The sequence below is a fragment of the Lonchura striata genome, chromosome 3 (genome assembly GCF_050655825.1).
Source record: "Lonchura striata isolate lonStrDom1 chromosome 3, ASM5065582v1, whole genome shotgun sequence".
Classification (NCBI taxonomy): Eukaryota; Metazoa; Chordata; class Aves; order Passeriformes; family Estrildidae; genus Lonchura; species Lonchura striata.
In genome coordinates, this window is record NC_140705.1 from 60,138,930 (window position 1) to 60,165,123 (window position 26,194).

The 26,194-nt window shown below is 41.0% G+C and overlaps 1 protein-coding gene across 2 annotated transcripts; it reads right to left on the reverse strand.

Moving 5' to 3' along the window:
• Positions 1–3,744: 3,744 nt before the first annotated feature.
• On the reverse strand, positions 3,745–24,875 carry TMEM242 (transmembrane protein 242). Of its 2 annotated transcripts, none has more exons than XM_021532091.4 (4): positions 24,714–24,875; positions 22,880–22,980; positions 18,192–18,329; positions 3,745–4,963 (listed from the first exon to the last, which is right to left on the reverse strand). In XM_021532091.4, exons 1-4 carry the CDS (start codon positions 24,859–24,861, stop codon positions 4,865–4,867), a joined length of 486 nt encoding a protein of 161 aa, XP_021387766.4. In that variant the 5' UTR covers positions 24,862–24,875; the 3' UTR covers positions 3,745–4,864. The 2 variants fall into 2 exon arrangements, with proteins under 2 accessions (XP_021387766.4, XP_085431386.1); XM_085575260.1 differs by having other exon boundaries at positions 18,181–18,329.
• Positions 24,876–26,194: the final 1,319 nt, after the last annotated feature.

The following is a 26,194-nucleotide window of genomic DNA, read 5'->3' on the forward strand; positions in this document are numbered from 1 at the left end:
TCAAGTCCAGTGGTGCACGATAAAAGTAAGTTCAGGCTTGTGGTGAAAATGTTTCTTCTAGGGAAGAATTCAGAAAATGTTTCTCTACTGGAAAAATCCAACCAACCATGAAAGTAAATGTTCTCATTCTGAGTTGTTTTTTTTGGGTCTTTTTAAAGGAAGAGCAAAGCAGAAAGCATTGAATTTGAAATAGGTCTTCATGTCCCAGGAGACTATTCTGGGGCATATCTGGCACAGGAGGCATCTCTCTCCACTGTCAAAACTCTTCCCCCTTTATGTTAGGTATTCTTGAACTTTACCCTTTCCTATCCCAAGTCAATAGCTTGACCACAAAATTGCCAGTCAGCTCCTAAGGTTTTTCCTCTTCCTCTCCAATAACCATTGTGTTATTTACATTCAATGAAACAGATTCAGCAGGGGCTAATGAGGCAGATGCTGTCCCTGTGTATTCCTAAGCCATACATATGGCAACAGAGGTTTGGTGTGGGAAACTTTCCTGTGGCTGAGTGGGCTGTGCTGCAGAGCAATTGACAACTGCTCAAACTCTTTGGAGTGACAGAGTGAGTGAGAATGAGTGAGTGAGTGAGTGAGTGAGTGAGTGAGTGAGTGAGTGAGTGAGTGAGTGACAGCTGCACCTCCATCCTCGGGAGAGGAAAGCCTTGCAGTGGGCAGGTGAGTGTGGCAGAGAACTGTACCCACACCCAAATTGCTCATTGTCAGCTACCTGCTTGCTCCTCTGCTGATGATCAGAGTAAAACCTCAGATTGGAAGGAGAGCAGGATCCAGTTGTCAGGCTGATGAATAACTGAACTGATTCTCCTGAAGCTCCAGTTAATAGCAAAAAGTCTTTCACAGAAACACGTGTCCAATTAAATAAAATTGATGATTTTACAACATGGAGGATTAGAAATTTCTTAAACTATCTGCATAACAGACTACAAAATCTGATTTGTTCCCTTCCAGAACCTCAGGATTAGGCCTCAAATATGCCTGAATAAAGTCTCTGCATATAGCTTTATTTAAATGTGAAAGGGAAAATAACTTGTCTGTTCATTCCATTCTAAATTTGTAGTGCTCAGCACCCATGAAAAGGATTTCTTATGGTGAGATGATGTCTTTTTTGTGCCTTCCAAAGTCTGTGAAGAATGTTTTCCTGGTTAATAGGTTGATTTAAATTGTATATGCTCCAGAACATAAATATGATTACTTATCATACTTGCCCAAGATAATGACAGTAAAGAAGACAAGGCTGAAATTCTTTATGATTTCCTCTCTCTCACAGCCAGTGACATTCAGCACACAATAGACAGATGGCATGCCACATAAAGGATCACATTAGCTGTTAAACATTTTTTCTTCCCATTAACTAATTTAACAATATGTCCACACTATGAAAGAAATAGACAAATTACAGAAAACTTCTGTCAGCTTAATCCCGATTGCTAAAACAGGCCATTTGCCCAGATGGGATTGTTTTCTGGCCTATCAGGTTTGAAACATCTAGAAATTCTTCAACCACCAGCCCAGATTCCCACAGTGTTGATTCAGCTCTTCATCCTTAATTGCATTTCAGGCATGTAACTCTCCAGAGAGTTTTGACTGACAGCCTAAATATTGAAGGCTACTCCGTTCTGCGTGCATGTTAGGTGACCTGAATTTTCTGAAAATATGAGCTCTTAGGAGCCTAGTTTAAGTCAGCAAATGCCATAGGTGACAAAAATCACAGCAAAAGCCCCTGAGATTTTTTTGCCAGAGTGGGCAGTGGACCAATTTAAACAAACATTCCCAGTTTGTTTTAATTTGCTACCTTCTAGAGCAAATACACCGTTAGTGACTTTGGGGCTATTGGTACTGTGGGAGCTCCCTCTGTAATCATGAGCATGGCAGAGCTGGGCAGGCTCCTGATGTTTTCTCATCACCTTTTGTTTTCCTATTTTTCTTCTGGCTTCTAAGCAACACAGGAGTATGGAGGAAGCTCATGGATTATTAAGCATTAGCCTACAGGCTAATTTTAAGAACATACATGCTCTCTGTTATTCCTATAACTAAATGTGACCAGAAAGTTGAGAAAAATCAGCAGAAATAAAACACAGACCAGCTGAAGAGTAGCTTGAAACAATTTAAACTCACCTGTGGCCTATTCTACATTATCCACTCTGAGTATCAGTGTTGCAAACATCACCTTACTTCAGTGTAACTTTCCATACAGGAAAAGTTGATGAAAATAAACTTCTGCTTGTCCTTACACTTCCTTGAAACAGAAGGAGAGTAAGCAGCCATTTTTAAATAAAAGAAAGCAGTTAGGGGGTCACTGATCCACTAACTTTTTTTGCACCAGTATCTACTTTAATTTGAAAAATTGTTAGGTTTTTTTTAATGTCTATTTTCTATTGTCATTTTTAATCTAAATTTTATTTGCTCAGTTTCAGTAACTACATACACTATGTTATCTAGCAGCCATAAGTATACCAAGTACTTTTCCCATTATTTGTTCAACCTTTTGTTGTGGTTTCCAGTAACTCTTTGACAATTAGTTTCATAGAAAGAAAAAATGACCCATCACAAAAGCAGCAGAATATTCACGGAGTGAAGAGAGCTGCACACTGCAGTAACAAATATCCAAGATCTCCCGTGTTTTTCATGTCAACTGAGACTTGATTTATGCTTGCACTCTTCTACACAAACCCTTATCTAGAGAAAATCCATTTCCAGCCAAAAGCACAGAATAAAGTTTGGAATATGATGAGCTATGAATTCCTCTCTCTTTGAAACATGTTTAATGTTCAGCCTTATACCTCAACATGGATTTATGTCATCACTCTGTACTTGCCCTGTAAGTGTGATTCTATTTTAAAGATTTGTCTGTATATGTCACTGTCAGCATTTTTTTAGGAGGATCATCTGGTATGTCCTTGTTACTGGGCACCCCCAGACTTAATTACTCTGATCTGTCATAATGATTTTTTTTTTTTAATAATACAGTTACACTAATCCAATGGCTAACCATTTCCAGAAAGGACAGTTCTCTTGTGCCAAGACTCACAGCTACCTATCCCTCAGAGCTCTAAAGTGCTAGAAGAACACTCATTTTCCTTCCGAGTTTCTCCTGAACTGTGTCCATGTGCAGTCACTGTGCCAATGGGGGTAAGCAAGGGTAGGACAGCTCTCTCCAAAGGCAGGACAGATCCCACGCTTTGTACAATTTCAGGGACAGCCATTCACTTCAGTACAGGGCAAGCCACCCTCTGGCCAGCCTTTCTCCATTGAATGCACAGGGCACTTTGAATGACTGATTTAGGTGAGCTATTTAACCCAGATAAAGATGACCCAAATCCTACCTTAGAAACTAAAAGTAATCCTAAGGACATTATGCAATTTGCATTTATTTAGTCCGCTTCAGTATCTGACCAGCTATAATGACACAGCTACTTGTTAAACTTGGCAAGTCAGCACTACTATGCTTAACTGTAAGCAAAACAGGTATCACCACTCACATGAAACTAACAAAAATACAAAAACTCTACTATTTTTCATGTGTGTATGATGGCAGTATTCACAATATATTTAATATTGAATTACAAGCATGGAAAAGCTCTGGAAAAGACATCAATTATTACACTTTAATTGTTTTAAAGGTAGTAGTGTCATGTTTCATAGAAAAACTATACTTCTCTATTCTTTATCTGTCATTTAAAGCTTTTTTATATTCTTTTCTAGGAATATAAAGACTTAAATCACAAAAAGCAAGTTTTAAAAGGACTTTATTGAATCTGACAACTGACTAACTGGACTTTGTCCAATTAATAAGAAAATCTAAGAGCAACAAAGGACAGTTCACTGATAGACTTTTTTTTATTTCTGCAGTTTTATGTATCTTCAGTTCTGCAAATACAACATTTGAGTAAGACATTACTCTTTGTAGTTCACACCCACACTTCATGAGATTACTGCAGTGTGGAAAATGTCACATTGCTTCTCCTGGTAGAAGAGCCACAGAAATGACTGAGACACACAAAATTAGTCCTGCCCATACACTTTCTTAGCTGAAAACATTTGTGTAGGACTGACTGGGTGTCTCACTGTTTTCTACCTTTTTCACTTATTATTTCAATTGATATACAATATAGCAGAGACTTTTATACACACAATCCAATTCATTACTGTGGGATCCAATTTTAAAAAGTTAATACTGAGAAAACGGTGAACTTTGTGGAGCTCTCTTCTGATGCTCTGCAGAGGAGCTCATAGGTCACAACTTGCATACTGGGTTTTAAACTAACTCTTCGGACATATAAAAATGATTTAGATACTATCTCTGTTGTAAATTCAAATCTGTCCTTTAGTTTTGAAGAGAATACTATATGCTTTACCCTCAGGCTCAGCAAGAGATCTGTTATGATTGATTTGATGCTTATATTCCTAATAGGACAAGTCACTAAAAGTACTGTTCTTGTTTCCTAGAGAAATTTCATCAAATTCTTCTTGAAACGCGGGATGGAACAGGAGTTTACTGGGATTATATTAATATATTTACCAATCAAAATTAGTTTCTTCTTTAACTCTTCTTTCCAGATGAATGCAACTTATCTTGGAGGGTTCATTTTCTCATGAATCAACTATACCAAACATGCTGAAAAAGTACAGTATAAATTGGTTTGGTTTGGTTTGGTTTGGTTTGGTTTGGTTTGGTTTGGTTTGGTTTGAAATCCCTTCCTCCTCGACATTAACTGGCATTCCCAGGTTCAATGCACTCAGTCAGTAACTTGCTCAGTCTGAGTCTTCTTTGTTTTTCCAGAGGGGACACTTCTGCTACTTCCACTCCTGTTCTTGCTGGAAGATATCTCCAAATGGCTCTCTGGGTCTTTCACTTGGACTTAAGTAAGTTTTCCCATTCAACACTGGACTCACTATTTTTAGGAATTGCTGGAAAGATTGATTGCATCTTACTTTGGAATTCCTTCATCTATAAAAGAGATTTAAAAATAAAATCAGTTAATTGCTACTAGGGAACAAATCAAGTAGCGCCATGAAGCCCACGCTTATCCCACAAAACAATCTGTGTGAGGTAAAGAATAAATAAAAAGCTTTTAAAGTAATAGAAAACTAGGATTTTCCCTCTGATTATGTTAGTTCAATTAACAATGTGAGAAAAAGCATTAAGGGACCCACAACAATCACCCCTTCTAATGCACCACACTAGGGTGCCTGATTTAGAGTGCTTGCCTGAATGATCCACTGCTGTTACATGAATTATTATACACACACACACTTAAAATATTTTTGTTTGGAAGAAAATTACCTCCATGGAACATGCCCCTATTTTGACTGCAGTACCATTTTCTACACTTGTAATGGATTAAAGGTCCAGTAGTCTCTTCAAGGATTTTAAAACAAGGGCTAAAGAAAAATGCTGTTCAGCTCTGACACCTTAGGTTTATCCCACCATGTGGATACAGGTGACAAAACAAAGTCTCATTCAAATGTATATAGCACTAGGAAAGAAAACAAGATTCATAACAATATATGGGACTAAGCTTTTCTTTCACTGCTGTTAAAATGCTGTGGAAGGGGAAATATTTCCGTATTATATAGATATAAATATAGATATATGATATTTATATTTTATATTTATATTTTACATTTATGCTAAGAATTTTATCACCAATACATGATTCAACAGTGCTGGAATGCCAGAACCAAACATTCATTTAAATAAAAATCACTTCTATCATAACATTTAGACTTAGTGACCTTCTTTCTTCCAGGAGTTTTACATATAATATATTTTTAAAGGATAGGCATGGAAAAACCAGATCACTGAAAATCCTGTTACACAAACAGCAGGATGTACAGGGAAGTTTTGGACTGCTATTTTTAGGAAGTTCTATGACAGAATCAATGACATTCACACAGAGAAGACAGGATGTGGTATTCAAGCACTGGATGCAATGACCTCTTGAAGAGCAAATGAAGTCTCAGGCAATATGTCCCACAGAGAGGTTCCAGGAAATCCATATATTCCAAACAGCCACATAACCATCTACTCTCATATGCCTACATTTTGTGTGTTATAGGTCATCCGTATTTATACAAATACCTCTGGGTTGTTTTCTCTGCAAGTCCTTTTGTGTATGAATAATTCTGACAAAGAATTGGTACTTCTTTACAGACATGCTACCAGAATGTAATTATTCAAGTTACAGCTGATACAAAGAATAAAATCATTTACAAATAAATTACCAGTCCTTTATTAAGACAGTAGCTAACTATGATGGATGAAACCATTTCAGAACCCTAGTTTTTGTGTAATAATGCCTGGATACTGCTAATCAAATAAAAATATATGTTATATAAAGTAGGAGGAAAATTCAGGGCCAAATTATCCTTTTTGCTTTTTCCTGATTTTGTTCCTAAGTAAAATAAATTCACTCTCTTTTTTATATTTCATTCTGATCAGATAATTGTTTTGATTAATTATTCCTTCTTGGTTTTTCAAAATCTTGGCCATCACCCACAATTGTTCCTAAACTAGTATTTTTGCTTCTCATTTAAAACTGAGAAGCTGTCAGAGACAGCTAATGTTTCCAAGAATAATAAACACCAGTATCAGAGCTGATGTAGAGGAACAGCCCAAATTACATTAAACAATTGCTGCCAATTCGATACAAGTATTTATAGAAGGAAATGTTTTAGGAGCTTTGGCTTAGCTGTTTTTTCCAGTCCTATGTAATTAAGTTATCCCAGCTCACTGATGGGCAGAAAGAATTCAATTTACTTAACATTTTTTGCTTCCTAAAGAGTGATTCAACTCTTCTACTCTTTCATCTCACTCTAAGTTTTATCTGGGTGTTTGGAACACAGGAATGGTGAAATACTAACCTGATGTAAAATACTGTAGCTCTATTGATATAACCAAAGATAAAACATTCAGCACTAGCCAATGATCTGGTGCAATGTGGGTTTTCTGGCTGCTTCTAAACTCAGACTTAAATTTCTTAGTGATAAATTTAAATGATGCAGTCATAAGCTCTAGAAGACACCTCTGTTACTCCACTGAAGATGCACAAAACCAAAGGAAAACTAAAAGCAATTGTAAAAAGCCTCCAAAAAGAAGATGATGGGTGGAGCAACTCAGAAATAGCAGTGATTCCACTCCGACAACTACCTCATAATTGTTAACATGCCAAACCCTAACTCTTGAACACAAAATGCAGTCTTGACTGGGAAATAAAACACTACAACTCAGTTCTGAAAGAAAAAAAAGTATTTATTTAGAAAGTACTGAAACACTGCTAGCAGCTGCAGATTTAGGAATATTAGATAGATTCCTGTCCCCTCAGAACATTAATTTATGTTCTGCAGGTAAAAGCAACTAGCTTCCTGGGAAAGCAATTTCTCCTTAACATGTGGTTCAGATTTGAAATAATCAATGTCTTTCTTTTGCTTTTAAGACTCCCTGAGAAATTTCCTCAGCCTTGTCTTCTCACACTTTGATGCTTATTTGTAAAACCACTTTGAAAGTTATGCTAGACTCAGTGTTTCATTTGCCACTTCCTCTCCCACCTGCCCTTTTCCACAAGCCCGCTCTGCACAAAAATAGTTTTTCATTGCAATTGACAATTTTGAACATGCCTATGTTTTTCCACAGATTTTCTTTCTTTGTGATTCCTGCACATTGATCTATTTCAATAAATTATAATGCCAAGCTGATCACTACTGTGTATTGTATGCTCAGTGTAAGACTTTAGGCTGTCAGCTCTTAGTGTTACACTTCAGGCTGTCAGCTCTTTAAGAAGGACATTATCTGCAGTGACTGGCATGGGCCTCATTAATACATGATTTCACTGTATGTCTAAAACGGGGCCAATTTCTTCCCAGTACAAATGTCACAGCTACTAACTCTTACTAGAAGTTTTCATTTCTATAGCCCTTAAAAAATACTGCACCTGATTATTTCTCTCCACAACAGTTTTTGAGTTCTCACTAGGTAAGACATTAAGCAACTTAATTAGTACCAGTCACGGTCTCCTATTTACCCTCTCTCATCCCTGTCAGAAAGTGCAGTCCAATGTTTCATTAGGGCTTTGATCTGGACCTCTAAGGTACCTTCCCCTTTCTCTCCTGTTCCACTAATAACATCAGCTTCTGAGTTTCTTCCTTCATTTACACATTTGTGCGTGGTGCTCTCCCAAATGCACTTCCAAATCCCATTCACTGTCTTCCCTGAACTCAGCATTCCTCTAAAACTCACTTATCTTAAACCATGGAGAAAGCTTTCAAAGAGAAGTACTCTCTGATGTCACAGAACTGGTGGATACCCACATATATAACCATGAAAATCACATCCCTAAGTTCCTGTCCCTTCTCTCCCACTGACAATATGTGCCTGCTTACAAACCATTCTAATAACCCATTTTAGGCTGTAACTTCTTAATGGACAGACTTTATTTAGAGGTATTTTCCAGCCTAAATTACTCTTCAGAGACATGGAATTCAGTCTTCTGGACCTTGACTGATCAAACTCTATTTAATATATTTTTATAACTAGGACTAAATTTGGCCTCCAAAGTACCTCACACTGGCTTCCAGGTTGTTCTTGCTTGCATTTAGCTTACACTGTCATAGTAGGCCCATTGCAACTTCAAAGTATCCTTGCACTAAAAGTAGAATTTGTCCACTGAACATTTAAGTTAGTCCTTCAACAAACTGGGCTTACCAGTGTCCAGTCCTCTGGCAGTGTGGTGAGCTTCTTGTGAAGATAGTTAATCAGCTTTATGTTCTATTAATACTGAACACTTGAGGTGTGAGAATTGGGACCATGCCTTTACTTGCTTTAACTCTTGGGACAACAAACACACTTCTAAATGAGGGAAATGCTGCGATTAGGAATCTCTGTCTTGCTCTGCCTTTTCTTTTCAGCAGACATGCAACATGAGAGGTCTCTTCTCCTCTCTCCTCCCTTTCCAGAAATCTCCTCCTGTATTTCCTTCAGATTCCACAATACTCACACCAGTGGTCTCAAATCAAAAGGCTTTAATTTAATCACAAGAGCTAATGTGCTATGTATTAAGCACTGGAATATTTTGCATAACTCACTGCAATGACTGCCTCTTTATTACTGGCAGCCACACTGGCACTGGGGTACTCAGTTCAACTGTGATAATGTCTTCAATTAATAGTGCAGTAAACCAAGCACTAAAAGCTGAATGTATTTTACCTCTTCCTGCTGCCTTCAGTAACATAGGCCACTTTCAACTGCCGCTCCTGAACCTAGTGATACATGAACAATTTGTAAAACATTTCTTAACATTCCAGCATGCTCCATTCCTGCAGGCGACTCTCTGAAGTGAATTTCACTCAAGTGAATTTTATTTTTTTTTATCACAGATATTACAGAGCTTTACGCTGTTTTTTCTTGCCAAATAAATTACAGTGACTGTTCTACCTCTGTCAGGCTTCTTTCTAAAAGGGTATCATCTACCTTACTGCATTAAATAATCTGTAATAGCTACAGATCACTGTTATTTTCTTATCTTAACCTAATGATCCTGCCTCAGATGGCAAAAATATGGGGACCTAAAAGCATCTTCCATTTAATAATCTCTTTTTAATGTACATCGTTGACAGAATGTCACACAAAAATTGGGATAGCACTATTACTGAGAGCACTTACATGGCCGTTCATATTAAAATGAATGGAAGAGGGGCTAAAAGAGTCTATTTGATTCCTAGAATGAAAGTTTCACGAAGAAATGTTCTCTTTAATGTCTGACATTCATAATAGGACAACGCAGATTCCAGGAATTATTGGTTTCCTATTTTAGTACTCGTATCAGTAAGAACTGCTTACATTAGCTTCCAAGTGAAATGAGGTTAGATGCCCTGAACTGGAATATCAAGTGGCAGCAGAACGCAGTCTGTTCATGCCCCCAGTTCTCCTCAGCCACCATCCATTTCACAAAGCATGAAGATGAGGCAGGCTGCCCTGGATTTAAAAGCATCACTGAGGATTGCCCTTGCTACCTTTTCCCAAATCTTAAAATGACTGCTGTTGCCCTTGTTAGCAAATGATTACCAAGGGCCACATACAGAAATAGCCAGTTATTTGTAGAAAATGACAAGTGCTGAGCCCTTGCAGGACTGGAGAAGCAGAGCAGCCAGCCTGGCAGCTCAAGGTGATTGTCCTTCTCTCAGTGTAAAATGGGGCATTCACTGAGGGCCTCTCTGTGCCAGCTCTGGAATAACATGGAAAATAGAGTTCTGGTTCACATTCTTACATCTTGCACTTCACTGGAAAAGGCATCGTGAACGTATGGATTATGCAGAACTACAAGTCTATGAAAATGGCCCTGAGAGAGTCAATCCTGGCAGTAAACAACCTAATATTTTCTATGTACTCTCACAGTACCCCATTCAGCACCTATTTGCTAATTCCAGCATTTCAGGCTTACACAGAGAAAAGCAGCAGCAGAATTGTTTAAACCATCTAGAGAAGTCAGGAGTTCATACTGGCGCTGTCTCATGGAGGCTTACACACATGCCTAACCTTGTGCAGTGTCAAGCACCCTCTGTGAAATCAGAGGGCTATTTACAGTGCCCAAAATTAAACAAACACATAAATACATTTTCTCACAAATTCTTCTCTATAAATCCTGTGTAAGTGGGTAAAATATGCCCTGTGCTTTTAAAAATAAAAACAACATGAAAATAACCTATGTGAACTTTACAGGGAGAGGGGGAGAAGACCATCATTGTTTAGAGCAAATCTACCACAATTCCCAAACAATTATAAGTCTGTAGTAGCTTCCCACAACTACTCCATATTCTGCCTTGAATTACTAAAGAACTATAGTCAGCTGTCAAGTCTCAGGGGTCAGGCTGCCTCTTTTCCAATTATTGGGTCACATGAAGAGGTAAAACACATGAAATACTTTCCTCACGTTACTCTTCCATGAGTGCAGAAGACATGGTGCTCATTCATAAATCGCAAGAGAGCTGATCTACATCGCAAACATGTTTTACTAGCCCCACTTTGGCTAGTAAAAAGCCTAAAGAAAGTAAAACTGTTCTGAGTTAAGGCTAGATTATTTTGAATTTAAGGAACAAAAAAAAAAGGACATGGTTAGCTAATTATGGTCAATTTCTTTATTCACAGAGAGAAATTTTGTAAACTGGATTCTGAAAAAAAAAGTAATTCCCTTAGGTTCATAAATACAGGGGTGTTCTTTTCACTTTTATACATTCCTATGTTGATATTTCTGAAATAAATGTGAAATACTTATATTTTTGTAGTATATAGTATCTTAAAGTAAAGGCGTTTTCGCCATGCAGAAAAATGGAGTGTGGATATCACAGAAAAATGTGCCATTTATTTCTGAAAAATCTTACTTTCAAATCTGGGTGCCTGGAAAGGACATCCACGTGATTAGTCTATTATGATGTATTAGTCATTGCCCCTTAGTCACCCTCGGCAATTTGAAAAATTAGTCTTGAAATAATTTTAAATTTAAAGTAGTTAAATATCCAAATTTATAAAGCTAGGTGGTTAATGGACCCAAAATCTCAGGATTGAGTGCCCCAACCCTATAGACACTTCTGTGCTGTAATCTGGATTTCTGAATTAAATTCAAAAATATGGATTGTCTGTGTGAGCAACCTGAGTAATTTTTTTTCCCCTTGGTATGTCCAGGAATGATATTATAATTATAATATCATTATAATTATATACCATCTGCAAGTGAGATTACATATACCATCCACAAGTGAGTTTTAAGGCAGGGGAAAGTGCCAGCAAAAACCCAAAACTCTTTGGTGAGGCTTCAGCTTCATCACCTTGACAGGGGCTGAATTCCATGCAGGAAGCTGTCAGAGCCAGTGTGATACCCAGAGGCAGGCAGGGACAGCCAGATGCCCCCAGGCAAGCATGGCCACGCACCACACTTCACACTGGATGATGCCATGGGAACAAGATGTAGCACAAGGAACTTGCACCCATCAGAGAAGCCTGGATTCAGATTCTACATGTACATGCACAGCTTGCAGCTGCACGTGGCCAAGATGGGATCAACCCACTCACACATGCAGGGTGGCACAGAGGCATTTCAGACCACAGGCTTCCCAATGGGCTGGTTGCAGCCAACAGCTGCAAGTCTCTACCCCGACAGAAGAGTGAAACTCCTCAAGACAGCCACAGTTGCAGCCTTTCTATTTCTTGAAATTCTCTCTTACAGCTGGCCCTATTCATAAAGCAGAGTGTAGCAGCTTTCCAGTACAAAAATTATGATCTTAATCCTTGAATAAGCATTCTGCCTTATCAAGTAAACAGTGAAGTTGATTGGTTTCACTTTTGTTTCCTTCTTGAATAAAGTACTAGCAGTACATGTGTGTGGAGGCAAGTCTTCTCCAAACCAATTAAGCAATATAAGCAGCAGAGAAAAATGTAGTACAAACAGGAGGAGGAAGTGCTAACTTGTACTAGTACTCCATCTTCTAAGATCTTGAGTTTAAATTAGCACTGAGGAAATAAAAGAGCATTAAATAATGGCAGATTTGATTTATATAGAAACACAAGACCATAAAATAGCAAGGAAAAGGTAAGTTTCTATTATGCTATCAGATACAAGCACAATAAAGAATAGAAATTTCATAAATAATATTTTTGTCAGGATTAAGTACTACAATAAGTATAAACTAATAGAAATATTTAGGAATTACTCTAGGATGACTCTATTTTAGGAGATATGGTGCTTTTATAGCAATATTTACTCATTTATGAAATAGAATAAACATTTCAGCCACTACAATATGCCTACTCTGGGATTTATAAATCTTAGTATAATTTACAGATGCCATATTTGAAGACTATGTCTCCATGCTCTCATCTTCTGTTTTAAATTAATCCATCCTTAAACCCAATACTACTTTGTATTTATACTGTGCCTATGACTAGATCTTCAAAAATTATAATAAATACCTCTCAACATAAGAAGGGGGATGTTATTTTTATGCTTAAAATGGTGATTCAGAGGTTAGCTTTTTTAATGGAGAAAAGCAGTTCACTTAGGAAATGTTCTTACCATCAAAGCTACAACAAGCATATATTCCTGCACTGTTTTTAATTGTTTTAGATGTTTCTTTATGGCCATGCAATTGTTTTAGACTCTTAATATTTTAAAGGTTAAGATCAATGAAAAATGGGATATTTCATTAGAAGACACCATAAAAGTGATAAACTAATATTTTATAAGTCTATTAGTCACAAATTGCTAAGCAATTCTTCTATTTTTCCAGCCTTCCACAGAATAGCAACAATCAGAATCTCACAAACCTACATATGAATCATCCCGGCCCTTTTCCTATGGGACAGAGAATGCTTTTATTTTTGAGGAAATGAAACCTAATTTATTGACGACATGAAGAACAAGAGGGCTTTTAAAGCATAATTTATCTTGTTTGTCAATTGTTGTACACTTTAGTCTACAAAGGCTGAGGGTATTGTTCTGCTTTTAAAAGAAGGTTCATAATTGCTGGCAGCTTAAAAAAAAAGAAAGAAAAAAGAGCATCAGATGTTAGTAGGTCTACTCTATAGTACTCTATAGCTGTGAGTATAATTTAAAAGAAAGGTTTACAACTCCAAAGTTAACGTCTAAAAAATTATAGAAAACTTATAGAAAATTGTCACCTGTTGTAGGTGACCCTGCCTCGGCAGGGGGATTGGACTACATGATCTCTAGTGGTCCCTTCCAACCCTGGTTATTCTATGATTCTATGGCACTAAAATTTTTCCCAGTTTGGTATGGATGTTGCAAGCTCAAAACCAGTAAGCTAATGCACTGGAATATAATACTATGATGTGGAAGTTGTTAAATAGCAAATAAACTTGCTGAAAACAATGGTGCCATTTTAACATGACACGTGTGTTTTCACATTGTAAGATGCCTCAGAGAGGAAGGCTGCAGGTACGTCTGGATGAATCCCAGATTCAGATGGGAGTGCTCTTTGGAAGCAAATCTCCCAGTTGTCCATGCTCCCTGGGCATGAGTCTGTGTAACTACTGCACAGTCTCAAACTGCATGACCAGCAGTTTCTTTGGGTAACACAAATCTGAAGAAGCATTCTAGCAGTGCACATAACATAGTCCAACTGCCAACAGGCATTCAAGCCATGGGGCAAGGTCAGTGTCAGTCCAAATTTTGAAAATTCCTGGAATAGTTGTAGATATCAGGTCCTCAGCCTGCTGATGTTTCACTGCCCATTGCTGCTGGTCGATGATATTCACTAATATAGAAAGAGTTTCTATGTTGAGAGATAATCAAAGGTGCTACAAACTTAAATATTTTCCCAAGCGATTGCAGGAACCAAGTTTAAAAAGTCTAGTTATCACTGACACCTGATTATTTTCTGCAAGAATTACAATATAAAAGTATATAAGCACCATCACCTAGGTTCTAAAGAAAGATTTTTTTTAATACTACTGAAAAATATAACTTAAACCATTATCAAACTAAGTCCTCATTGAACCATCACTTCTTCAGTTCATAATAAGAGTTGAGTGGGATTTAGTAGCATTTATTACTTATCAGCCTGGCACCAGATTACAACAGTGGCAACTGCAATCAGGGAATGTTAACAACCTAACCTGAGACAGCATAAAATCTTTTATATTCCTTACTAAGACATAAAGATCGGTTACTTACTCTCACTCCTGGGTTTTGATGCTGGCATAAAAGCAGCAGACTGTAAAGCTATAGGAAACCACCTTTAACAATAAAGCCATTTAAGAGCTGGAAGCAGGCATTGTCACAGCACTGTTTTAAGAACTAACGAACCACAAAGATTAAATAAAAATCTAGAATCACCAAATCTGGTGCATCACCTCAGTGCCTGGAAGGAATCTTTTAACAACAACTTGCTTCTAGGGCAAACACAGGCTGTCTCAGAAGGCGTGAGAATGAGGCATCCTGAACTGTGGCTTCAGTTTCCTTCCACGACACAAACTGCTGAGCAATCACGCCACTAACACAGATTAATTACAACTCATCACGGAAATATCACTCCACTTTGCTCTTGTCATTTCATCTCCGACTTTGCAAGCGATGACAAGATAATCTAAACAGCCACCAAGCTTAGGGTAATACACACTTTATCAATGACTCGCTGGCATCAATAATTCACAGGAAACGCGTATCCCACCAGAAGAATGTTGGCAGCGATGGGCAGTGAGGCCGCCCTGCCGGGGCAGCCGGGCTCGGCAGTGCCGGACTGCCCACAGCCCGGCAGGCCCCGGACACGGCCGCAGCCATCACCGGCCGTGAGCCGCGCCGCGCCCGCCGCGGCTCCGGCCGCCGCCACCGGGGGTCGCTGCGGGGCAGCGGCGGCGCCGCGCCGCGCCCGGCGCGGGGGAGCGGCGGGGAACGGGGCAGGGACACAGACAGACCCCAGAGGGCAGGGACAGACCCACAGGGCAGGGACACAGACCCGAGAGGGCAGGGACAGACCCCAGAGGGCAGGGACAGACCCCAGAGGGCAGGGACACAGACAGACCCCAGAGGGCAGGGACACAGACAGACCCCAGAGGGCAGGGACAGACCCACAGGGCAGGGACACAGACCCCAGAGGGCAGGGACACAGACCCCAGAGGGCAGGGACACAGACCCCGAGAGGGCAAGGGACACAGACACCGAGAGGGCAGGGACAGACCCCAGAGTGCAGGGACACAGACCCCGAGAGGGCAGGGACACAGACCCCAGAGGGCAGGGACACACTCCCCAGAGGGCAGGAACACAGACCCCAGAGGGCAGGAACAGACCCCAGAGGGCAGGGACACAGACCCCGAGAGGGCAGGGACAGACCCCGAGAGGGCAGGGACAGACCCCGAGAGGGCAGGAACACAGACCCCAGAGGGCAGGGACACACTCCCCAGAGGGCAGGAACACAGACCCCAGAGGGCAGGAACAGACCCCAGAGGGCAGGGACACAGACCCCGAGAGGGCAGGGACACAGACCCCGAGAGGGCAGGGACACAGACCCCGAGAGGGCAGGGACAGACCCCAGAGGGCAGGGACACAGACCCCAGAGGGCAGGGACACAGACCCCGAGAGGGCAGGGACAGACCCCGAGAGGGCAGGGACACAGACCCCGAGAGGGCAAGGGACACAGACCCCAGAGGGCAGGGACACAGACCCCGAGAGGGCAAGGGACACAGACACCGAGAGGGCAGGGACACAGACCCCAGAGGGCAGGAACAGACCCCAGAGGGCAGGGACACAGACCCCGAGAGGGCAGGGACACAGACCCCGAGAGGGCAGGGACACAGACCCCGAGAGGGCAGGGACAGACCCCAGAGGGCAGGGACACAGACCCCAGAGGGCAGGGACACAGACCCCAGAGGGCAGGGACAGACCCCAGAGGGCAGGGACACAGACCCCGAGAGGGCAAGGGACACAGACCCCAGAGGGCAGGGACACAGACCCCGAGAGGGCAAGGGACACAGACACCGAGAGGGCAGGGACAGACCCCAGAGTGCAGGGACACAGACCCCGAGAGGGCAGGGACACAGACCCCAGAGGGCAGGGACACAGACCCCAGAGGGCAGGGACACAGACCCCAGAGGGCAGGGACAGACCCCGAGAGGGCAGGGACACAGACCCCGTGAGGGCAGGGACACAGACCCCGAGAGGGCAGGGAGAGACCCCAGAAGCCAACCGGGACCGGGTGGCAGAGCGCCCGCCTGGCTCAGTTCTGCCCTCCAGGTGTGCGGGAGAGGCTCGCCATCGCTTCCTGCCGGGCCGGGCGGCTCACAAAGCATTCCCGGCCATGGCACAAGGATCAGGGCTGCTCAGTGACACCGACTGCACATCCCACTGCCTTCAGTGTGCCGTGGGCAGCGCTCAAAGCACAAGAAGCACTGAGCATATCTTGCACTGCACTGCTCCAACCTCAATGACCAGCTCTACTCTTCTCCAGCCCAGCCAGCCTTGCCCCGCTGTGCTGCGGGCCAGCCAGGACAGGAACTGCCCCATGGCCTCCCCAGCCACACCAGTCCCACGTCAAGATCTGCTGACTCTGTTACTCCTTTTGATATAGCTTCTGTCAACCCACCGTATCTCATTTTCCATTGAGGCTTCTTGTACTTTAAGATTACTCGAGACATTAAACACTTAATTCAGTCTTACTTGGAACTCTCCTTCAAACCATGCAAGTGAAAGTCAAGTCCTTTATTCACCAAGATCCCACCTAGAAAGTCACAGGGACTGAGCTGGCAAAGAATTTGAGTGAGTGCTGGAACGGAGGGGCTCCTACATGCAAATGAAGCATCCGTTTTGTTTGCTAAATTGAACACCTGCAACTGCTTACAATCAGAATTTTACTATCCTTCACAATTAATACTGAGAAACAATAATAGTACCATCTTTCTCCTTTATATATGCTTTGCTGAATATATAAATAATTGCCACGTAAGGTAAAAGTATTCATTCCTAGTCATAAAGAGGATGCAAACGTCTCTCCCAAGCTTAGAGATGATTAGGACTTTTTAAGTCATAGCTCATTACTAGGGGCAAACAAAAATGTTCACATGAAATTTAGTGTTCACACTCAACAGTGCGAACTACTGAAATATTATCAATTTACTGAAGATTGCTGTAGCTGGTATCCTGGGACATGCAAACACTTCCCAAGCTTCTTTGCCTTGACATGACATGTCAAGGACCACCATTCTAATGCACAGGATACTCAGTCTTCTGTCCCCTTTCTGCTTCTAGAAAGCAAGCTGGTTTCCTTTCAGTTTTTCTTACATCCTCTGTGTCCTGATGCAAAAAATAGAACTTGGACAAATAACTGTACTGCTCTAAAAACAGGATTCAGGGGGGTAGCCTTCAGTTCGACAAGCAAAGTTAGCAGCTACTATTTCAGTCTCTAAAATAGAGCACTGTCTCTTTTGTGAAGTATCTAAAACATCTGTGCAAATAAACAGAAAGGAGGACAAAACTGTTCCTTCCTCCTAAACTGCCTCCTCCCACAGCATGCCATTTTTTTCAGGTATGAGAACACCTTCCCTGTTTGCACATTCTGGTTAGTCATTCTACAGGTGGTGAATGAAGTTGCAATTCTTAGGCTGAAGTAATACAGAGATGCCATCCCAAGATGTATTACCCAAGGAAAAATTTGAGGGGATCATACTTGCTACTCACACTGTGCACACCCAGAGCCTTCCAGATGGCAAAACTCAGCAATCCAACTCCGCACCATGCATAGAGTGAGCCCCACCCTAGGGCTCGTAAGGCCAGTGATGAACCACTCTCTGGTAGTGCAGCTGTGGCAGTAATCCCCTAGAACCAAAGGTAAAAAATTTATGACAAAGTGAACAATAATTGGAAAAAAAAAAAAAACTAAGAAAGTTAGTAATTTAGATTTTTTCCTGACCTGTCAGTTGCACTAGCGTGGCCACAGAAAATCTTATGGCTCCCAGCATACCTCAAGAGCCAAGAAAGGGGCTTGGTGAAGTGCCTTCCTACCAGGAACAGATTTCATACTTGTCAGTGCCACTTGGGGATGACTTTCACTGCCCAGAAATACCAGAGTCAGTTGTTCCATGGGCACAAGAAGCCAACACTCAGTTGTATCACCAGTCAAAATACAAAACTGAATCTAAACCAGTCACAAGCCTTTAGGCCAGTGATATCTGAACATAATCACTGCATGTCAATGATTTTGGTCCTTTTTCATGGGGGGCAACAGATAGACTATAGGTCTTTATCTGCACTTCTGGAACCTGCAAGAACACAAGCAGCTTTCATCTGGACACAGAAAGGTTATTGCAGTGACCCAGGGACTAATTTAAGAGGACTACAACTCTGAAGAAGCTCTGGAAGCTATTAGGGAAAATTCTGTAAAAGCAAACAACACTGAACCCATTCCCCTGCAGAGTTCACCAAGCAACAACACTGAAAATGCTGTGTGGTCTCCACACTTCTCATTTTTGTCAGAAAACACCTACAAGAGTAGGTGGTTTTAACATGCTGCTGCCACAGAAGTTTGCCATGAGACATGTCCTGAAAACACAAGTACCTTGAAAATGCTATCACTTGGAAAAGCCACCTCAGGCCAAGAATGCAGCCTTGGCTATGATGGGGTCCCAACCATAAGGAAACCCCTCTACCACAGCACATTAATGGACATTGCAGCTTCCAGGGGGACCAGGCACCTGCTGGGTGGCATCAATCCATGTGCACCCCACACTCCCTGCTAGCCAGCCATTCTCGGCTCACAACACCCATGGTACTGCACCTATTTGGTACAGCAAAACTTCACTGCAGCCACAGCGGCAGTGACACAGAATTCTCTTGCTCACAGTGGCAACTGCCATTCAGAGGATTTTTTTCCCCTTCAAAGGATCACTGCTCAGTTGTTCACATGCAAACACAGATTTCAGATGCTAATTGTTATAGACTGGCATTTATAGTCCTTACACAACTCAACAGTTCTACTTAACTGGGTATCTTGGAAAAAAACCAACTAAGTATTGCTCAGGGGCAACATAAATGAGATTGCACATAAAATTACAAAAAATTACTTCATTTATAGTCTAAAATACTGAAAAGCAAAATTAATCCTTGTGGAAGGATCAAAAATACTTTTCTCTAAAACATGCCAAATAGCTGGTGGGTTTTTCTTCTCATTACTAAATGTGAGGGAAAATCTTTTGTATTTTTGCTTTATATTTTTAACTTCTTTTAAAATATTTTCTTCTAAACATACTTAATGCCTACCACTATGGTCATTCAAGCAGCATGAGTAGTTTTTCTCCTCTTGGCTTTGTATTTATTGAAATGTTAAAATGATCCTTAGACAGTCCTCAGTACTGACACTCTCCCTTGGGATTCAGCTGTAGGCTCAGCTACCCAAGGACAAATATGCACTAGGAAAGGGCACAAGCAAAATGTATCTTGATCCTTATTTATTCAAATTTGTACATCCCAAAGTGGAAGCTGTTAACAAAAACAACACTGTAAGCAAACACACACAAACGGCAGAGATCTCTAGTCACACTATAATATCAGGTCCTATTATCTCCTTACCACAGATAACGAACTATTATAACTCCTTCAGCAGAGACTGCTCGGAGTATTGAAATGCTGATTACTTTTGACATTTTTCCTGCTTCCATAGTCTAACCATGTATAACAACACTGAGAAAAAATGGTCCCATTTGGAAGATGGGAAATGAATGGACAAAAATATCCTCTACACAGAATCTTTAAATAGGAGTCATTATCTGTGAAAATTGCTGGAAAAAACCCAACCAACTACTATTTAAATGCTTGATTGTCCCAAAAAAATAGTGTTAAGTGGAAACAACTGATCTGGTTTTACTGACTGCAGTCAAACAGGGTTCAGTCCCAGGCTGATTCCTCAAGGAACTTAAGTAGACAGATAAGGGTTTCTGAAAACAAGACAGTTGTTAAATGATTATCAGATACGGTGTTCAGAGCATCAAGAAAGCTGATTAATGAAATGCTAAAAAATTAAAAAAGGACAATGGTAGCATGGAAGAAAAAGATGACACCAACAAAAAAAAATTTAAGATAATTGAATTTTATTCGCTAACTTGTTATTCTATGTTCAAATTATTTTCTCATCACTACTCTTATGTATTTTTGGAAAAAAAAATTCTTTAATTTAAAAAATGAGCTTTTAAACAATATTGAGTCTTTCCAGAATTAACAGGTTTGTTTTCCAAATATATGCTGGTTTTTTCCTTTGGTTGATTGTTGTTGTTTTGTTTTCCTCTGGAAGATATAAACAGGAAGTGGGAGAAGGAAAAAAAATCATTGCTTTTTTTATTCAGACACAGGCCTTGATTGTGTAACTGCCCCTTTGTGTGCAGAGCATGTCTAAAAGGAAGCAGTGCCTAAAATAAAGTGCGTTCAACTGTTTTGGTTGATTGTATACAGTGTGTTCGCTCTTTTGTGTGACCTAATCCATTGTGAAATTAAACACCTGGATAAATGCTGGTAAAACTGGACACTTTTCAAATGGCGGCTGCTGCAGCTGAGCTTATAAGTTTAACAAAAAAATCCCATAAATTAACCAGGAGTATATCACCAACCCAATAGCATACATATTGGTGGTTTCACTGGAACAGGAATAAAATGCCAGAAAACTGGCATTTCAACACCAGTGCTGGCTGATATAGGCTTAAAGTACCTGTCAAAATATGGCCTCACCTTAACATGGATAAAAATAATATTTAGGCATTGAACATCTAAAAAAGGTGAAATCTCCTCTAGTTATTATTATACATGATGTATTATTAAGAGTTAGTTACTAGCTACAAATTTAAGAATGCTAATGCAAAACCTCATTGGTACCTTGGAGAGCTTCTATAGAGAGTTAAGCCATTCTCAAAGTCTAGTCTTTCATTTTTTAAACTGCTCACTGACAAGTACCTTAAAAAAAAAAGTATCTTTCTACACTCTGCAGTATTGAAGTCGAGGGGCCCATGAAATCAGATTTTTGCTAGCAAACAGTTATAATTCTTTTGCACAAATAGCAGCAGATACAGTTTTCAGTAAAGATCAAAATTATATATATCACTTGATGACATCTCTAACATACATATTCTCAGATGTCAATGCAATGTCACTCTTGATAAATTTCACACTGACACCAGGACAGCTCAAACACCCAGGAATATATGCAAGCTGGAAAAAAATGCAGTGCTCAAGAGAAAAGAAGTTAAAAAAAAAAAAATGTAAAAAAGCAGACAATTTCCTTATTGCAATGTAGTTCCACAGCTTGTGAAATAACTTCTTGTGAAGTTTTCTATTTTGTCTATTTCAAAAAAGAAATTCATGCTTATTGTTTCTGTAAAGGCAATGGATAAGTTATGACACAGCAGCCTACAGAGGAAAAGGAAAGCAAATGAAGGATCTCATGCTCTTTGACCAAAAAGGGAGATTATGAGTGATCAGAAATGAAGGGTCTGATATAAAGTACAATGGAAGAATTTTTTTTTCAATATGCACTGAATTGACAGTAACATTGATATGTTATTGAATCATCATTTTTTAAATAAACAAAATTGATCAGTTCTTAAATCCCTAAAAATACATGTTGCATTTTAAGAGCTTGGTGGAGATGAGACTGATCAATTTTAAGGGCCTAATTTTTATGCTTTTGGCAATCACAAAGCATTAGTGAGGAAAAAAGCATCCTTCAATTAAATGTACTGTGTTTCAAACTAATATACCAACAGAGTATAATGCTAGTTCTGCTTTGCAGTTCTTCAACAATGCACAGGTGGATCCAGTCAGTAATTGCATGAGCTCAGATTCATTCTGGCCATGAGGTTTCACAGTCCCCTAGTACTCATTCTCATCCTTCCCCTTACACAGTGGGATGGGAGTGGAGAGCTTTAATTTTGACTAAATGATTCCACTTACATATTCCACAGCTTACAGCCTTGTACCTCCTCATTCCCATCCTTACTGCAGTCACCTAGCTTTGAGACTCACTGCAGCACTATGAGACAGCACGGTGAAGTGGATCCCTGAGGTGATGCAGGCTCATGTCCGAAGTGTGCTCACATCACAGAATTAAAAGATATCAGTAACTGTATTTCACTAACCAGAAGTATGATTCCAGCAAACAGCGTAAGCATGATGTATTTCAGCTATTCTCAAGTACTAAAGTATTCAGAGTATACAACTCTTAATAAATTTTTAAACTAGTCCTACACCCATACTGAATTCAATTAAATCTAATGCTCTTATCATCAACACTGCCAAGTTCCACGTATATCAGCATGTCTATAAAGCATTCAATGTGTTCTTATTTCCTGTGTATGACTATTAGAAAATGGCTTAAAAGAACAAACCTTACTGAACCAGTCTGGGTTCTTCTTTTTTGTCATTGCAAGTGTAGTGCCAAAACCTGCTATCATTCCTGCTGTAGCAACAGTACCTAGAAAAATTCCACCTGCCAAGAAAAGTTGAAGAAATAAAAATCAAGACCTTGTTACTTAAAGGGAAGAAAAAAACCAATCTACCTATTTAGAAAATAAAATCTGAAAATATAAGAACTGTTAACACATGCTAAAGGGAAAGGCACAGTTGTCTACATTTTTTATGCTGACTCAGTATGACAAAATAGCAAAACAAAGAATAGTTCTATGAAACAGGTAATTTTGAAAATAACAGCACGTGTATGTATTTTCAAGCCACACACAAAAATTCAAATCCCAGGATTTTGGATTTTTGCAGTACTTTTTTTGCAGTACTTTGACATTCCACAGTCAGCCTACTAAAATCAACTTGTTCTATGGCGACATCTCACCTTTCCCTAAATGGGAAATGTAATTGGTTTTGTTGCACCACTTGGTGATTTCAAATGGCAAATACCAATTCCTCTGAAGACCATTACATAAGCAACACTTGTTCTCAAGCTTTATATTTTAATGCTCTATTTAAAAATAAAAAAAAAAATAAATAACTGAATTATTTTTATTAAAAAAGAAAGAAAATTACACTAGTGAAAGCTACCCCAAGAAAGAGAGCATCCCTTGCTTTTCAGTCCTTTCAGTGTTTCCAAAGTCACTTGAGGTACCTTGATCCTTTCTAGCTCTTGTACCAAAGGCACATTAGCCATACCTGCCCACTTTTAAGAAAAAGGCTTGTTAATAAGACTTACTGCACTGTAGAAACCAACCTGATTCATACTAGAATTTAAAAATTCCAGGGGGTTACATGTTCTTCCTTTGCAGGTATTGATACTCAGCCTGTTTCCCCTTTCCTAACACCAGTTAGGTAATTTTAAAAAGGTCTGAACAGGAAGTAAGCATAAATACAGTTAAGTTAGGTCTCACTTTTTAGAAAGTTATTGATCTGATTAGTGTGGTGAGGAAGTTTCCTGTACTCTTGTCAGCAAAATCTGTAAGGGAGCAAAAAGACTTTGCCCGGGAGCAAAAAGACTTCGCACCATAGCCGAATTATGTAGCCCACTAAGTTTTACATTTCCAGGTCTGTAACCAACATTTCCGCAGTTTCAGACACAGTAACTATTAATACCGGCGGTACGTGCATCCTCCGGACGGGGCTGCCCGGGATGTCCCGGCCGGCGGCGCTGGGACGGGGCCGCCGAGCCCCGGCCTCCGCTCCGCCGGGGGGCGCGGGGAGACCGAGCAACACCGGGAGCAGCCCGGAGTTAGGGATACAAACTACAATATTATATAAACATAACGCCGCACAGCGCCGCCAGCCCGCTGCCCTGCAGCTGTGTGCGGCTGCGGACACCGGCTCTGCCCTGGCCGCGGTTCTCGCTGCTCGGACCCAGCCCGGGACGCCGGCTCCTTCCCTTAGGGAACCCGCGGCGCTGCCTGGAGCCCGCAGGAGCCGCCTCTTCCCGAGGCTCCCGTCCCCGGGGCCGGGCGGTGCCGAGCGCGGACCCCCGAGGGCAGGCGGCGGCTCCGCGCCGCGCCCGTGCCGCCCGGGGCAGCGCGGCTGCAGGGCGAGCGCCGCGCTGCCAAGGGCGAGGGCAAGGGCGGCCGCCCTTGCTGGTCCAGAAGCCTCAGCGAGGCCACTCCCAAACGTCTCGCCTTATCTCCAGGAGCCGGAGAGAGGGACGAGACCTGGGGCCAGTCTCGGGCCTGCCGCACACGCTGCTGCTCGTCCCCGACCCGTGCAGGGGAGGAGAGGAAGGAAGGCTGTCTGCACCTTTGATTAAGAAGAGCTTGTCCTGGGATGCCGCAGAGCTCCCAGCCCCCCGGGGCAGGGACAGCCCGCGCCCGGGCTCCAGCGGCGCTGCGGCCACGGCCCCGCCATGGGCGGCCCCGCCGGCAGCCGCCCCCATGGCCCAGGGCATGCAGGAGCAGCAGCAGCAGCAGGAGGAGGAGGAGGAGGCTGCAACCCGGAAGGAAAGCGGGCTGGGCTGGCACACGCAGCCGCCTTTCCTTCTCCTTCCCCTCCGGGGCCGCGCAGCCGGGCGGCATCCGGCGGCATCGCCCTTCGGAGGCGTTCAGCGTGCCGACAGCCCAAACCGCGCAGAGGGACAATCGGAAGAACTTGTCAAAGCCTCTTTTGAATCGAGTCTTTTTTAGCAGGCTCATAAGGGTTTTGGTTTGGGTTGGGAGAGATCGCGTAGTGGACTTCAGCAAATAAAACTGCAAGGCACTCTTAATTCCCAGGAATTTTAGTAAGCTGTATCTTGATGAAGAGTGTTGCTTTAAAGTACATATTTTCGTTCCAAAATGTCATTATTTTAAATTATGTAAATAGTTTTTCACACTACAAAAACATACAATTAGGTTTTTTTCATCTCTGCGCCACCTTAATTCTCAGCTGCTGATTGATGAATTGATGTGATATATAATTTCATCACTTTATCAAACGCTGTACTAATTTAAGATTCAGTATAGACAGGTAAAGTGTATTTTTAGTTGTAACAACCAGTATTTCAACAGCAAACAATGAATGTAAATAAGTGTTTCTTCCCCAGCTTCCTTCTTTCTATCTTTTAACATATTTCATAGCATGTATCTAAGGGTCTAATTATAGGGACTGGGTTGCTAGGCAAAAAATTAGTATTTTGGGAAACTTCCTGTTCATGATACTTCTAAAAACCTATTCAAAGCTGTTTCCTAATAGTCCATGTGCTGTATAAATTAAACAATATTTTACACAGAGCACCCATCACTAACTCATTTTTTTCTAATCTGGACGGCAGGCAGATGACTCCTCCTCTCCTCTAGTCTTTTTCCCATGAAAAATGCCCCAAAATCCCGTGGGTGCTTTGGAACAGAATTGGACTTTGCCACAAGTAATAAAATAATCTCCTGGAAAAGCTTAGAGAAGGACATCTTAGAAAAACTGCAGTGTGATAAATGTGAAAAGAAGAAATTGCTTTTTATAAAAAGTGTTTAAATTTATTAGAATGCATGAAACTAAAACTGGAGCATGCATGTCATTTTGACTGTGGTGTCAAGATCATCACTGCATCTGATAGAGGAATCCTTGAACTGTGAGAGAATTAGGTTATTTGGTCTGTTGTATTATTTTGTGTCTTTGATGATAACAATCCTATATTTTCTTCTCAGAATAGTTTTTTGAGCTTACATCAATCAAGACATCACTTTCTTTCAATTTTTTCCAGAACCAAGAAGAAAGAGAAGAGAAGAGAAAGGTATAATGGTATTATT